At 41.1% G+C, this 16,430-nt stretch overlaps 1 protein-coding gene across 3 annotated transcripts in view; it reads right to left on the bottom strand.

Annotated features, from left to right (window-relative positions):
* Positions 1 to 16,430, bottom strand: part of LOC135558527 (phosphatidylinositol 3-kinase regulatory subunit beta-like) — a 49,768-nt gene that overhangs the window by 26,533 nt on the left and 6,805 nt on the right. For all 3 annotated transcript variants that reach the window (XM_064992391.1, XM_064992390.1, XM_064992392.1), the window contains one exon: positions 14,181 to 14,942. In XM_064992391.1, the coding sequence (XP_064848463.1) occupies positions 14,181 to 14,499 (319 nt within the window). In that variant the 5' untranslated portion in view covers positions 14,500 to 14,942. The remainder of the gene's footprint in view (positions 1 to 14,180; positions 14,943 to 16,430) is intronic.

The raw sequence follows: 16,430 nt of genomic DNA, 5'->3' as shown, positions 1-16,430 counted from the left end.
TTGGAGGCAGCCAAAAACACTATTGTCTAGACTCCAGAGACTGAGTCCCTTATACATTACATTTACATTGTCCAAAAATAGAAATAATCCCAGACAAGCAATGTACCATTGAGAAAGGAAAGGGGCTTAGTGAACAGAAAGACGATACACAACCAGAGCCAGCCGGTCTGTTGAGGGACAAAAACTTTTCACCTCACCACAACTACCCCATACAGTAAATCAAACATCTTTTCAGTCACAGAGGGAAAGCGAGGTAGAGAGTGAGGGAGGGGTAACAGAGAGAAAAAGAGATCCCATTTCCCTTCTCTCTCCACACTCTCCTTTTCCACCCCTCCAGTCATTTCTCTGCGCTTGTTTCGCCTTGGACCTTTGCGTGAGTGGAGCACAATAAAGGATTTAATCAAAAATCCTGAACAAGCAAAAGCCCTGTGTCCGGCTGCCAGGGCCTCCTTTTCGGGCCCACCGCACCCGAGGCCAGAGCTTGGCAGCCTCCTGCTCCTGGCAGTGCACGGCTGAACCGCGGCTGATTATTCATTTGGGGAGTTCAGACGAAAGCGCAGCGTCAGCACATTCTGCCCCTCGCTCGCTCTCTCCCTCTATCCGTTGCACGTTAAACATGGGAACTGCTTTTCCGGAGTGATGAGCGGTAACAGCCTGTGCTAGCATGCAGCAGCAGGGTCCATTTTTGGTGGGTTGATTTTCGCAGGGGCAGACTTAGCAATTTCAAAATGCCGTTGAGGGGACCCTCCACCGCACAATTGAAAATGTTTATTTAATCTATGTTTTTAATTTCTGTAACTATAAAAAATATATAGGGACATGTAAACAACATTACACGGGGGGAGGGCAGCTGGGGCTCAATTTCAACTGACTCCTTTCAAAAGTCCACCCATGCATGGTTGGTCTCTAGCAGCAATTGCTCAGTTGTCATAATGTTCTTCCCACCAATAGGTATTCTCGAATCTGGTAAGGAAATAGTTCAATAAAAACCTGTCTGCTGTTTAATAAATGAAAATGAAAATAAAGGAAATAAATTACCTATCGATAAATACAGGCTATGCAAGTCATACTAAAATAGTAGTTATTCTGTTTAACAGCATAGTACAGTGAATATTCAAATCAACAGGACTGAAGGCAATCCACAGACATGCAATCTAGCATGGAACTAATATGCACTTGGGGTTGGGGTGGCCGCAGCCAATAAAATAGGGAAATCAAATCCAATAGGCAAATAAGAAAAAAATATAGACTATAAAAACCACAAAACAAATGTATTCCAATACTTTGGAGGTGGATGGCAGGAGAATCAAATGCCATATACTCCTCCGGAAGAATAACTCTACCATCCCTCGCTCTGTCACACATGCGCTCAGAGTAGCTTGGGTTTTTGTGCAAATGAGGAGGCGGGTGGGGTGGGGGGGGGGGACAGCTGTGGCCCTGGAGTCATCTTTGGGTTTTTGGAGAGAGCACCAACTCATCATTACTCAATTAGAACCACCTCGGCGGTCTGTGTGCTGGCAGGCAGGCCTGCGACTCAACATGCCCTGGAGAGAGAGAAGAGAGAGAACACAGGCAGAGAGAGAACACAGACAGAGACAGAGAGAGAACAGATGGAGGGAGGGGAGAGGGAGAGAGCAGTATAATCATGTGATAACCGTAACCAGCTTTATTCACGCTGGGATGGGCCGTCTGTGTGGAAGTTTAATGGTCTGCTTTGGTTAGGGCTGTTGCGGTCATGAAATTTTGTCAACCGGTGATTGTCAAGCAAATAACTACCGGCCTCACAGTAATTGACTTAATTACAATAAAAACATTTAGCATCTCCTGGCTTCAACGCATAGTTTACAAGCCACTGATGCAGACATTTGGAACATCTACATCTGAAAATGTCTAATAAATCCATGTAATATAGTCTACACCATCACAATGAATCCATGATTAATTTTAGACAGGTCTAAAGAAACATGATATGAAGAACAGAAGAACAGATTAGCATAGCATACTCTGAGTTGTCCTTATGTTAGGCCCTGATTTGGCTACACTAGTTCATTTAGATAAGATTTTCTTAGAATTACGTGGCATTATTTTATAGTATGAAGAACACAATATAACATAGCTGGATAAAATAGAAAGGATATTTTCTCCAAACGATTTGAAGGAGTAGGCACATCGGCTATTCTGTGTTCAGCAGATACCAAAGAAACAGGTCCTCCTATATGCTTAATTTAGAGTTATTTATGTAACATTAGTTGTGATACAAATGTTGGGCTATATGGTGCTGCATGATGCCACTCTAATGATGATTTGAAAAAAAAAGTTGGATGAAAGACATGAGCTCTGGTTTGCTTTGTGCGCAGGCTGTACACACTTCATCAGTCTCTCATTCACAATTTGACAAGAACTTGATAATGTCTTGAATTTCCCAGCTGCATCCACGTTGTGTGGCCGTAATGCTGCCCCCTCAACGTCAATCTCTCCCTCAACGTCAAAAAAACAAAGGAGCTGATCGTGGACTTCAGGAAACAGCAGAGGGAGCACGCCCCTATCCACATCTACGGGACTGCAGTGGAGGAGGTAGAAAGTAGAGGTTAACCGATTAATCGGAAAGGCCGATTAATTAGGGCCGATTTCAAGTTTTCATAACAATCGGAAATCGTTATTTTTGGACACCAATTTTGCAGATATTTTTTTTGTTTGTTTTTTTTACCTTTATTTAACTAGGCAAGTCAGTTAAGAACACATTCTTATTTTCAATGACGGCCTAGGAACGGTGGGTTAACTGTCTTGTTCAGGGGCAGATCAACAGATTTAGTTTTTGCAACCTTCTGGTTACTAGTCCAATGCTCTAACCACCTGCCTTACATTGCACTCCACGAGGAGCCTGCGTGGCAGGCTGACTTCCTGTTACGCGAGGGCAGCAAGAAGCCAAGGTAAGTTGCTAGCTAGCATTAAACTTATAAAAAACAATCAATCAATCTTCACATAATCACTAGTTAACTACACATGGTTGATGATATTACTAGTTTATCTAGCATGTTCTGCGTTGCATATAATCGATGCGGTGCATGTTAATTTTTTATTTTATTTGTTTTTTTAACCTTTATTTAACCAGGCAAGTCAGTTAAGAACAAATTCCTATGTTCAATGACGGCCTAGGAACAGTGGGTTAACTGCCTGTTCAGGGGCAGAACAACAGATTTGTACCTTGTCAGCTCGGGGGTTTCCGGTTACTAGTCCAACGCTCTAACCACTAGGCTACCCTGCCGCCCCGATTTCTCCTCGATTCACAGCCTACTTCGCCAAACGGGTGATGATTTAGCATTGTCGTTGCACCAAACCTAACCATAAATATCAATGCCTTTCTTTAAAATCAATACACAAGTATATATTTTTAAACCTGCATATTTAGTTAATATTGCCTGCTAACATGAATTTCTTATAATTAGAGAAATTGTGTCACTTCTCTTGCGTTCCGTGCAAGCAGTCAGCAGTCACAATGCAGCAGTTTGGGCCGCCTGGCTCGTTGCGAACTGTGTCAAGTACATTTATTCCTAACAAAGGAATAATTAATTTGCCAGAATTGTACATTATTATGACATAACATTGAAGTTTGTACAATGTAACAATATTTAGACTTAGGGATGCCACCCGTTAGATAAAATACGGAACAGTTCCGTATTTCACTGAAAGAATAAATGTTTTGTTTTCGAAATGATAGTTTCCGGATTCGACCATATTAATGACCTAAGGCTCGTATTTCTGTGTGTTATTATGTTATAATTAAGTCTATGACTTGATATTTGATAGAGCAGTCTGACTGAGCGGTGGTAGGCAGCAGCAGGCTCGTACGCATTCATTCAAACAGCACTTTCTTTTGTTTTGTCAGCAGCTCTTTGCAATGCTTCAAGCATTGAGCTGTTTATGACTTCAAGCCTACCAACTCCCGAGATTAGGCTGGTGTAACCGATGTGAAATGGCTAGCTAGTCAGCGGGGTGCGCGCTAATAGTGTTTCAATTGGTGACGTCACTCACTCTGAGACTTGGAGTAGTTGTTCCCCTTGCTCTGCAAGGGCCGTGGCTTTTGTGGAGCGATGGTAACGATGCTTCGAGGGTGGCTGTTGTCGACGTGTTCCTGGTTCGAGCCCATGTAGGGGCGAGGAGAGGGACGGAAGCTATACTGAACATCCAATAGTCAAAGGTATATGAAATACAAATGGTATAGAGGGAAATAGTCCTATAAATCCTATAATAGCTACAACCTAAAACTTATTACCTGGGAAAATTGAAGACTCATGTTAAAAGGAACCATCAGCTTTCATATGTTCTCATGTTCTGAGCAAGGAACTTAAATGTTAGCTTTTTTACATGGCACATATTGCACTTTAACTTTCTTCTCCAACATTATTTGCATTATTTAAGCCTAATCGAACATGTTTGCTTATTTATTTGAGGCTAAATTGATTTTATTGATGTATTATATTAAGTTAAAATAAGTGTTCATTCAGTATTGCTGTAATTGTCATTATTACAAATATCTTCTTTAAATAAAATAAAAATCGGCATCAGCTTTTTTGGTCCTCCAATAATCGTTATCGGCGTTGAAAAATCATAATCATCGACCTCTAGTAGACAGCTTCAAGTTCCTTGGCGTACACATTAATGACAATCTGAAATGGTCCACCGACACAGACAGTGTGGTGAAGAAGGCTCAACAGTGCCTCTTCAACCTCAGGAAGCTGAAGAAATTTGGCTTGGCCCCTAAGACTCTCCAAAACTTTTACAGATGCACAATTGAGAGCATCCTGTCATGCTGTATCACTGTCTGGTACGGCAACTGCACCGCCCACAAACGCAGGGCTCTCCAGAGGGTGGTGTGGTCTGCCCAACATATCACCGGGGGCAGACTGCCTGCCCTCCAGGACACCAGCGGCACCTGATGTCACAGGAAGGCCAAAAAGATCAAAGACATCAACCACCCGAGCCACAGCTTGTTCACCCCGCTATCATCCAGAAGGCAAGGTCAGTACAAGTGAATCAAAGCTGGGAAGAGAGACTGAAAAACAGCTTCTATCTCAAGGCCATCAGACTGTTAAAATAGCCATCACTAGCCGGCTACCACCCAGTTACTCAACCCTGCACCTTCGAGGCTGCTGCCCTATATACATAGGCATGGAACACTAGTAACTTTAAACATGTTTACATACTGCTTTACTCATCTCATATGTACAGTTGAAGTCAGAAGTTTACATACACTTAGGTTGGAGTCATTAAAACATGTTTTTCAACCACGCCACAAATTTCTTGTTAACAAACTATAGCTTTGGCAAGTCGGTTAGGACATCACCTTTGTGCATGACAAGTAATTTTTCCAACAATTGTTTACAGACAGATTATTTCACTTATAAATCACAATTCTAGTGGGTCAGAAGTTTACATACACTAAGTTGACTGTGCCCTTAAACAAAAATTCCATAAAATGATTTCATGGCTTTAGAATCTTCTGATATGCTAATTTAAATAATTTGAGTCAATTGGAGGTGTACCTGTGGATGTATTTCAAGGCTTACCTTCAAACTCAGTGCCTCTTTGCTTGACATCATGGGAAAATCAAAAGAAGTCAGCCAATACCTCAGAAAAACAATTGTTGACCTCCACAAGTCTGGTTCATCCTTGGGAGCAATTTCCAAATTCCTGAAGGTACCATGTTCATCTGTACAAACATTAGTAAGCAAGTATAAACACCATGGGATCACGCAGCCATCATACCGCTCAGGAAAGAGACCCGTTCTGTCTCCTAGAGATGAACGCACTTTGGTGCAAAAAGTGCAAATCAATCCCAGAACAACAGCAAAGGACCTTGTGAAGATGCTGGAGGAAACAGGTACAAAAGTATCTATATCCACAGTAAAACGAGTCCTATATCAACATAACTTGAAACAGCAAGGAAGAAGCCATTGCTCAAAAACCGACATAAAAAAAGCCAGACTATGGTTTGCAACTGCACATATTGGGACAAAGACTGTACTTTTTGGAGAAATGTCCTCTGGTCTGATGAAACAAAAATAGAACTGTTTGGCCATAATGACCATTGTTATGTTTGGAGGAAAAGTTGGGAGGCTTGCAAGCCGAAGAACACCATCCCAACTGTGAAACACGGGGTGGCAGGATCATGTTGTGGGGGTGCTTTGCTGCAGGAGGGACTGGTGCACTTCACAAAATAGATGGCATCATGAGGTAAGAAAAATTATGTGGATATATTGAAGCAACATCTCAAGACATCAGTCAGGAAGTTAAAGCTTGGTCGCAAATGGGTCTTCCAAATGGACAATGACCTCAAGCATACTTCCAAAGTTGTGGCAAAATTGCTTAAGGACAACAAAGTCAAGGTATTGGAGTGGCCATCACAAAGCCCTGACATATGGCAGCAGATCCACAAGGTCTGCCATGAGAGGTGACTGTATAGTTCCCCTAAGGAAAAGCACCTTTAGTAAATCTGCATTCTCTGTGAGAGCTTCCCATGTCTGGAATACACTGCCATCAGACACACATAACTGCACCACATATCACACTTTCACAAAATGCTTGAAGACATGGCTAAAGGTCAATCAGATTTGTGAACATGGTCCCTAGCTGTGTGTTGCCGCTTTCCATGTTGTCTGTTGTCTGTAGCTTGTGAGGTGTGGAAACACTTTGTTGCTTTTATGAATTTTGTCTTGCTGCTTTTTGTCCTATGTCTTGCTTGTCCTATGTTGCTATGTCTTGCTTGTTCTATGTTGCTATTGTCTATATTGTAATTGTTTTTAATAACCTGCCCAGGGACTGCGGTTGAAAATTAGCCGGCTGGCTAAAACCGGCACTTTTACTAAAACGTTGATTAATGTGCACTGTCCCTGTAAAAATAAAAAATAAACTCTAAACTCTGACCTCAATCCTATAGAAAATTTGTGGTCAGAACTGAAAATGCGTGTGCGAGCAAGGAGGCCTACAAACCTGACTTTGTTACACCAGCTCTGTCAGGAGGAATGGACCAAAATTCACCCAACTTATTGTGGGAAGCTTGTGGAAGGCTACCCAAAACGTTTGACCCAAGTTAAACAATTTAAAGGCAATTCTACCAAATACAAAGTGAGTGTATGTAAACTTCTGACCCACTGGGAATGTGATGAAAGAAATAAAAGCTGAAATAAATAATTCTCTCTACTGTTATTCTAACATTTCACATTCTTAAAATAAAGTGTTAATCCTAACTGACCTAAAACAGGGAATTATTACTAGGATTAAATGTTAGGAATTGTGGAAAACTGAGTTTAAATGTATTTGGCTAAGGTGTATGTAAACCTCCGACTTCAACTGTATATACTGTATTCTATTCTGTATTTTAGTCAATGCTACTCTGACATTGCCCGTCCTAATATTTATATATTTCTTAATTCCATTATTTTAGATGTGTATTGTTGTGAATGGTCAGATACTACTATGTGTGTGACCAATAAAATTTGATTTGAATATAATAATTATAAACAATCTACCGGCTGCGTGCCGAAGAATCTCTCACTCACATGGCTCTCTGTCATGTGATAAGGTCTTTCTCACAGGCTACACGTGAAGACAGACATATTGGGGACGCAACTGCGCAAGTCCTTTTCCAATTCCTGAGGCGCATATTGAAAATATTGGAAGAACTGTCCACATTTACTTCTTGTCAGCCAACAAGATGAGTAGGCCTAACAAACAGCAAAAGCACTAGCCTTTAAATCTACTATCCCCCACAGTACAAATGTTGACCTATTCTATTCAGTGTGAGATATACATATTCCAAACATGGTCTGGGACAGTTGTGGGATGCAATAGATCCCAAATTAATACAACCAAAAACCTGTTTTAATCAATGAGCCTGACGCAACAGATGAAAACATTTAGCTTAAAATGTTGATAAACTATTAGGCTATTTCTTATAATAATATATAATAATAATAATAATTCTTAATAATAATTCTTTTAATTCTTCACATTAAAAGAACTGCAATGCAAATGGCAGTAGGCTATAAGTGCAAATGTTCCATTAGAAGGAAAACACCACAAATGTGATTATGCATGTAAATGTTTTTATTATAAAAGGTGCACTTATATGGTGAAAATGATATTCCACAAACTTGAACCTCACGTGTTGCACATGTGTGCCAGTTAGGTTCTATACCCGTTGTAAATTAAATTAATGTGCTTCATTTTAAGAAAGTTATTTGGCCACTTTAGTTGTGATTACAAACCTTATCAAAACATATAGGCCTATGGGCTAGCCTACATGAGGTGTGCAACTTTGATTTGAAAATGTTGCTAAAAAAAAGCATGTGTTTCTTGCTAGGCTAATATTATTACCCATCACACTATTCTTGATTTAATTGTGTCTTTACATATACTAAATAATATATATATGTGTGTAATTTGTTTGCTTTAGAAAGGTGCAGGATAATGGTCCAGTCTTGAATAGGGGCAGTGGTAAAAAATACATGTCATCTATGCACTAAAATAGCGAATCAAGGACACTTTTCCCATGGTTCATTTTCATGTCAACCAAGTAGGCTATACTCCTGTTGTAAAGATAAGAAATGTGCTTAATGTTCGGAAAGTTGAGAAATAAATATAATAGGCCTAGCCTATAGAAAGCTGATGGGACCCTCCTCTTTTTAATAAAGGCCATCACTCTGTTTTCTCACACAATTGCATAGCCTATAGAAATGTTGCTCAACATGAGAACTCATGAAGTGTTTGATTACATTTTTGATCACATTTGCATTGATGACAGCATGATTAGAGGGACAATATAGTGCTGATACCAGGTAGTTAGCAAGTTGATAAGCTACTAATGACCATCAGCAGCATCAGAGCCTGGAGAAGCCTAATTACCGTGACTAAACGGTCACGTGGAATTTGGCTGCCATCATGACTCGTGACCGCCGGTGTGGCAGTAATATGGTCACCGAAACATTCCCTTGCTGTGGTTAATGCCTGTTTCCAGACTTCTACTGTGGGAGAAGCTGTGACATTTAGCCATGTTCACCTAATTGTGAGATTGTTGAGCAACAATCCTAACATTTGCTTACTATCTTCTCACAGTGGTTTGTGAAAAGCGGATGGTAGCACAAGCGAAGCAGATTGGATAAGGCCTTGCTATTTGAACCTAAAATATTTGCACTGCCGTGCGATCAGTTGGTGGAAGACCAGGCTAGTTCTCCCACATTCTGTTCTCCTCTCTACTCTCTTTTGGTCTCCCTCTCACAGTCTCAACTCATGAGGGCTTTCAAGCCAGTCATCAGAGGATATTTCATGCAGTGAAATGGAGATTCATTCATAAGATAGCATTGATCGGATTTAACCTTTGAGAATTTCTTCACATCATGACTGATGGAAATGCAGTGCAATTTTTTTAGCTTCAAATAGCAAGGCCTTACCCAATCTGCTTCGGCTGTGCTACCACACAAAAGGACTGATTATTTGGTTCAAACATTTCTTGCTAACCTATGGCTGTGAGTTCTAATGCCTTTAAAACATTGTGCAATGTAATATGTAAAGACACAAATGTGAGAGTCTGGCAATCATGTCAATTATTTAGAGGAATTTAGAGTTTGTATTGATTTTGTTCTGTCGCCAAACTGTTGTAAAGCCTGTCGCATGCTTCAGTCAAAACAGTTGACTCCAGTTTGTTTGGGTCTTTGGCAGTTACATTTTTTGGGGGGGCTGTTCCCACACCATTTTTGTGTTGTTGAGGCAAGTCGAAGTTTGGTAGCTGAAGTCTACATCCCTTTGTTGGTGATTGGTCAACAATTGTGTGTGTTGGGGGGCGGGGGGGGGGGCAGGCCCTACTGTCTGCAGTGCACCACTAGTTTTCATGCACATTGTTCCACTTGAGTACCAAACATCTTAACTAGATGTTAAATTGCACCACTAGACTGATGCAAAAACGTTTATATTCATGACAGATTTATCTTCAATTAATTCTGACTGATTGGGCACAGTCGGTGCACTTCTTTGTATTTGGTCTCCGTTATTAAGGGGTGTTTTATTGTTTATCGAAAACGTGCATTTCTATGCTAATTAAGTTATTAACAATTTTAGCATTGGCCATTGTACTGTGAATTTTGCAACCAAATCACCATTCAAGTTATACATTTCTGACAGCTATTTTTCCCCACTTCTGGATTCTGGATTCAGTCTTCTCATGCACTGTAAAATAAGTTCCACCTATTTTTGCACCCGAAACCTCAAACTCAACTGTTGCTGCTCCACACCAACTAAATAGGCTGCTGGGTACCCTCTCTTAACACCTAGCTACTGCAGGCAAATGTTAGCATTGTACTATACACCAACACAATGAGGTTCAAGGTTGCCCATTGTCTGAATATCTTGGCAAACTCCACTCAAAGTAACTTCACACCAATTCCTATAGAGAAATCTACATGTGTTTATCGAACACTTTTCTCTGGATCCTCCTTATAAAACATTTCATAGTTGATAAAATAATGTGCCTGTGTATAAAATATGTGGATTGTTTTTTAAAAGTCACGTCAGAATTATGCACCTAAAAACGTATACCTATTCCTCAAACCACCCATCAAAGAATGCATCTTATCTGCACAATACATTATGCAATGTAGAACAGGGCAGGAGATTCTGCTAATGATGCGTCAACAGCTCTGTGATGTTATGCAGTAGTGCTGCTGTTATTGCATGGGCTACAGTACATCTGTAATTCTGAACAGTGCATCCCAGCAATGTAGACAGGCCGTGTATTAAGTACCATATCACCCCTTGAGTCAAAATGTGCTTCAGACCAAGATTACATTGATGCGGCCCAGTCTGAGGGGGCCAGGCTACTACGAAGTTTTAAAGCTCAGTATTTACATTGCATTGGTTTGCTTGACCACTGTGTTTCGATTTATTTGATTTTATCCCCAAAATCTGTGCTTTTTACTGGGGCATGTAAAAACTAGCTCAAGCAGAAACAAATCCACAAGTGGCTGCCCACAGTTCTCCAGTCACAAAGAAATGTATGGCCCCAACAAAACAAAACATATATATATATATATATATATTTATGTGTGTCTTAAAAAGCAAGCGCAGTTCCAGCTGGTTCCTATATCTGCTGCCTGAGACTGGGAAGGCCTCACTCCCCTTCCCTTCATTGGATTCTTTGAAAACTGGTTCCTGGTAAGGGGCAGGGAGCAGAGAGAAAAGGCCTATCCTTTCTGAGAACTGGGGCGGGTAGATAGTTTATAGCTGCCTGGAGACAGTATCAGAAGAGTATGTGAACCAGGGGGATGAGGAGGAGGCAGAGGAGGAGTTTGCAAAAATGCCAAGCCATGGTTCACTTCAGCAGGCAGTAAAAGTGAGGCCAGGGAGAGGAAGGAGAAAAAAAGCCTCCCTCCTCACGAGCAATGCTTAGTTGTAATGTCAAAGGAGAACTGTTGGGACTTTAGCCTGATTTTGATTTAAAATCTGGTGTAATTCCCCAAAGTTCCTGGGTTTCTCTGGCAAATAACACAGATTGATAGGAATGGAAGCATCTGTAAAAGCTATCTGAATAGATTATACCTACTAGTCAAACTGGCAGGACCAAAGTTTAGAGCGAATCTGAGCGAAAACATGTAGTTATGGGACTCTTCCAATAAGCCATTTTATTCTAAGTTGGGTTTCCTGTGAAGAAACTGGTGTACTCATTGCATTATGCCGACACTGAGCATTCTAGAATACTTATACAAAATCAAGACAAAAGCCATGTTCAAATGCTTGAACAAATCAGCCCATTGGGTAAAGTTGGGTTTGCCGTTTTAACATACAATGCATATCAATTCAACCAAATATTAAGGCCAAATGCTAAATCTGTCACACACAACAACTACGGCCTCACTATCTTGAGGGAGATAGAAAGATGATATCTGTACAAATCTGGGCCTACCCATTCCTAATCTACAATGCACTATTGGTGCTAGGCCAAATCAACCCCCTGCTCCCTCCCTCCCCTCTCCACTGTCTCTCTTGGCAAAGCATTTTGCACGTCTCGCCTGCTCTATCCAAATCAGAGAGACCTCTGCTACCCAACTGGTTTCTCTCGCCAAACATCAACTCTGAGGAGTCCCCCCCTCCCTCCCACCCACCCACCCTAGTCTGGCCAAGGCCTATACGTTCACTTCAGCTTACCATTAAACTCCTCCACTGGTTCTTTCCAGGTAAAATATTTATCATGTTCCTATCCAGGTAGCATAATCAAGATTTGCAGAACTCCAGTTAGTTCTAATGAGTTTGGAGCAGGCCTGTGTTTAATAGGCCTGCACTGGAGTGCTTACCAAATGAGTAAACATGAATTACAATGAGCCACTGTATAAGTGATGAACTAGAGGTAATTCAAAGTTCATAATGTGCTTAGCTTACCTGTCACTAAAGGGCAGAATGGAGCTTTGGGGAACATTACCTTTGACAGAGGAGGAATGTGCATTTTCAACCCAATACAAATCACATAAGTAACAAGATAAATAATTTTTTATCCATTTTGGCCCAATGAACCACTGGCCTTCCAAAAAAAAGAAAGCCATAAATGAGATCTTAGGGCTGAATGCGAGGGAGTGAGAGTGAGGAAGAGAGAGAACTAGGAGTACAGAAGAAGGCAAAAGCCAAGGGTATATTTGAGTTGGAGAGCACCACAGTAAAAATACTTCATGAATTAATCATCCATATATTTATGCAGTTATATAGTAGTTCAGAGATGAAAAGATTAGACAGGTTATCACTTGGTGAAACAATGTGATAGTGTTCCCTGACAATAGTGTTCCCTGACAGTTCCCTGACTTCTTCATAATAAATCAACTGGAACATTTCTCTACTCAGGGGTAACCCGTTAGAAATGCAGTAAAGCAAATCCACAATTTACCTCACAGGTTCAGTTCCTAAGTTCCTTAATAACCTCTCATATGTGTACAGGGAGTTTACCAGTACATGTGTAATAGGTATGTAAAAAGATTGCAGCACATCTAATGTGTAGCACTCACTAATGAACTTAGACACAACCTTGTACAACACGATTGAATGCAACTCACCCCTATCCTTTGCAGGAGAGTTGAATGGAAGGTCAAGGCAATAATATACGAGACATTGAAGAAAACCTGACCAAGAGTCAGGTCAGTAACTGGATTAGGTTCAAATTAGAAATTGCTTAGTTGCGTTTGGAATGAGAGAGGTTTATGACAGCTCTTTAGTCTTTACGGAAGATTAGAAGGGTCAGTTTGCGGTCGGAGCAAACCGTAAAAGCCTTGGACAAAACAATAAGCCAAGAGCAGCTCAATTAAGACACATTATTAGTAGTCAATATACTAAAACTTTCCAGCAAATGTGGACTTCGCATTCAAGGATTTATGTTCTCTTCAAACACAACACCACTGGGGGTTGTTTTTCATAACATTCTTTACAATGTCATGACTATATTGAGAGGAATGCACAACTCTCCTCAACGTTGAATGGCAACTTCATTGGTGTATTAATAAACATCTCCATTTTTTATTTTTAAAGGAAGTAGTAAACAAAACTATAATGCTGGTAACATATCTCTGCAGAGACAATCAATCAACAGAATACAAATATCTAAAGTGAAATACACTGAGTATACCAAACATTAAGAACACCTGCTCTTTCCATGACAGACTGACAAGGTGATTCCAGTCCATGACAGACTGACCAGGTGATTCCAGTCCATGACAGACTGACCAGGTGATTCCAGTCCATGACAGACTGACCAGGTGATTCCATTCCATGACAGACTGATCAGGTGATTCCAGGTGGAAGCTACATTATGATCCCTTAATGATGTCACACATTGAATCCCATTCAAATCAGTGTAGATGAAGGGGAGGAGACGGGTTACAGAAGGATTGAGACAAGGATTGTGTATGTGTGCCATTCAGAGGATAAACTTGCAAAATAAAATATGTAAGTGCCTTTGAATCGGATATTGTAGAAAGTGCAATGGTCTTGGGTTTTTCACACTCAACTGTTTCCCTTTTGTATCAAGAATGGTCCACCACCCAAAGGACATCCAGCCAACTTGACACAACTGTGGGAAGCATTGGAGTCAACATGGGCCAGCACTCAATATTAGGAAGGTGTTCGTAATGTTGGATATACTCAGTTCTTACCTTGCTGTGACAGCTCAGGCCCTGGGGCTGCTGGGAGGATTCTTTGGGAGCGAGGCTGACTGGATGGCGGTGACATCCTCACGTGGCCCACAAACTGAACGTATGTCCCCGGGAAGTCCCCCCTCTGTTTGGTCCGCTCGTTGAAGCCCAGCAGCCAGCCTAGGTGCTCGGGACGCTCCTCGTCCCCCTCCTTGAAGTTCAGGGAGAGTAGGGAGGCCTTGCTGACGGTCAGAATGTCCCCGGGCTGCAGATCAACATCTTCCTCCAAGTCCTTGGTGTACACGTAGAGGGCACGGTACTGAAAACCCTCGACCGCCATTTTGGGAAACCGAGAAAAGCTGCCGAAGACGCTGAGAGAATGCGAATGTCGGCCCGATGCTACGGCAACCCAGAAATGTACAGGCAGTAGTGGGTGATGAGTAGTGGCCGTTAAGAACTATTAACCAAAGCTAAGAAGCATTGCTAAAATGGCCGAGTCTATGGAGGAAGGTAGGTAGGGTGCTGCTGCCTCAGAGCAGGCCGGTGTTGGCGCTGTGGAGCACTTTCCTCAGCTTGATACCCCGGTTTAACCAAATGATGGAACAGAGGGACAGGGTTGGCAACATGCTCCTTCAAGTGACAAAAACTAGTTGGACAGGCTCTAAACCTACCTAACCGAGGCAGTCTACCTGTGTTGTCTGTGGGGGTGGATGGGGGGGCAGAGTAGGACACTAGAATAGTCCTTGATTCCTTCAGGCTCCTCCCGATCTGGACGGTGACAACCTACAGAACACAGAGGGAAAAAAGGAGAAAAACAAGTGGGTTTAAGGGTTAAATACATAGACAATGTAAAAATAATAATTTAGAATATACACTACCATGCAAAAGTTTGAGGTAACTTAGAAATGGTCTTGTTTTTGAAAGAAAATCACATTTTTTCCCCATGAAATTGATCAGAAATATAGTGTAGACATTGTGAATGTTGTAAATGACTATTGTAGCTGGAAACGGCAGATTTATGGAATATCTACATAGGCGTATTATCAGCAACCATCACTCCTGTGTTCCAATGGTACGTTGTGAGCTAATCCAAGTTTATCATTTTAAAAAGGCTAAATGAGCATTAGAAAACACTTTTGCAGTTATGTTAGCAGATCTGAAAACTGTGCTGATTTTCTTTTTTAAATCAATAAAACTGGCCAGCAGCCCCAGGGCCTGAGCTGTCACAGCAAGTTAAGACCTGAGTATATCCAACATTAGGAACACCTATCAGCATTTGTGGGTTCGATTACAGGCTCAAAATGGCCAGAAACAAAGAACTTCCTTCTGAAACTCATCAGTCTATTCTTGTTCTGAGAAATGAGGGCTGGAAACTGTTGTGCTGATTAAAAGAGGGCAGCATCACGGAGTCGCCTCTTCACTGTTGACGTTGAGACTGGTGTTTTGTTGGAACTCTTTAATGAAGCTGCCAGTTGAGGACTTGTGAGGTGTCCGTTTCTCAAACTAGACACATTAATGTACTTATTCTTTTGCTCAGATGTGCACCGGGGCCTCCCACTCTCTCTATTCTGGTTAGAGCCAGTTTGCGCTGCTCTGTGAAGGGAGTAGTACACAGCTTTGTACTCAATCTTCAGTTTCTTGGCAATTTCTCGCATGGAATAGCCTTCATTAGTCAGGACAAGAATAGACTGACGAGTTTCAGAAGAAATTCTTTGTTTCTGGCCATTTTGAGCCTGGAATCGAACCCACAAATGCTGATGCTCCAGATACTAAACTAGTCTAAAGAAGGCCCGTTTTATTCATTCTTTAAATCAGCACAAAGGTTTTCAACTGTGCTAACATAATTGCAAAAGGGTTTTCTAATGATAAATTAGCCTTTTAAAATGATAAACTTGAATTAGCTCACACAAGGTGCCATTGGAACACAGGAGTGATGGTTGCTGATTAATGGGCCTCTGTACGCCTATGTAGATATTCCTTTTTTTATTTTATCTGCCGTTTCCAGCTACACGAGTCATTTACGACATTAACAAGGTCTACACTGTATTTCTGATCAATTTGATGTTTTAATGGACAATTAATTTAGCTTTTCTTTCAAAACAAGGACATTTCTAAGTGACCCCAAACTTTTGCACGGTAGTGTATATTTCTTTACCACTCAACAGTTTGGACACACCTACTCATTCAAGGGTTTTTTCTTTATTTTTACTATTTTCTACATTGTAGAATAATAGTGAATACATCCAAATTATGAAATAACACATATGGAAT

The sequence above is a fragment of the Oncorhynchus masou genome, chromosome 17 (assembly GCF_036934945.1).
Source record: "Oncorhynchus masou masou isolate Uvic2021 chromosome 17, UVic_Omas_1.1, whole genome shotgun sequence".
NCBI classification, from domain to species: Eukaryota; Metazoa; Chordata; class Actinopteri; order Salmoniformes; family Salmonidae; genus Oncorhynchus; species Oncorhynchus masou.
Note: the sequence above shows the minus strand (reverse complement) of the source record. Positions and strands in the feature narration are given on the sequence as shown.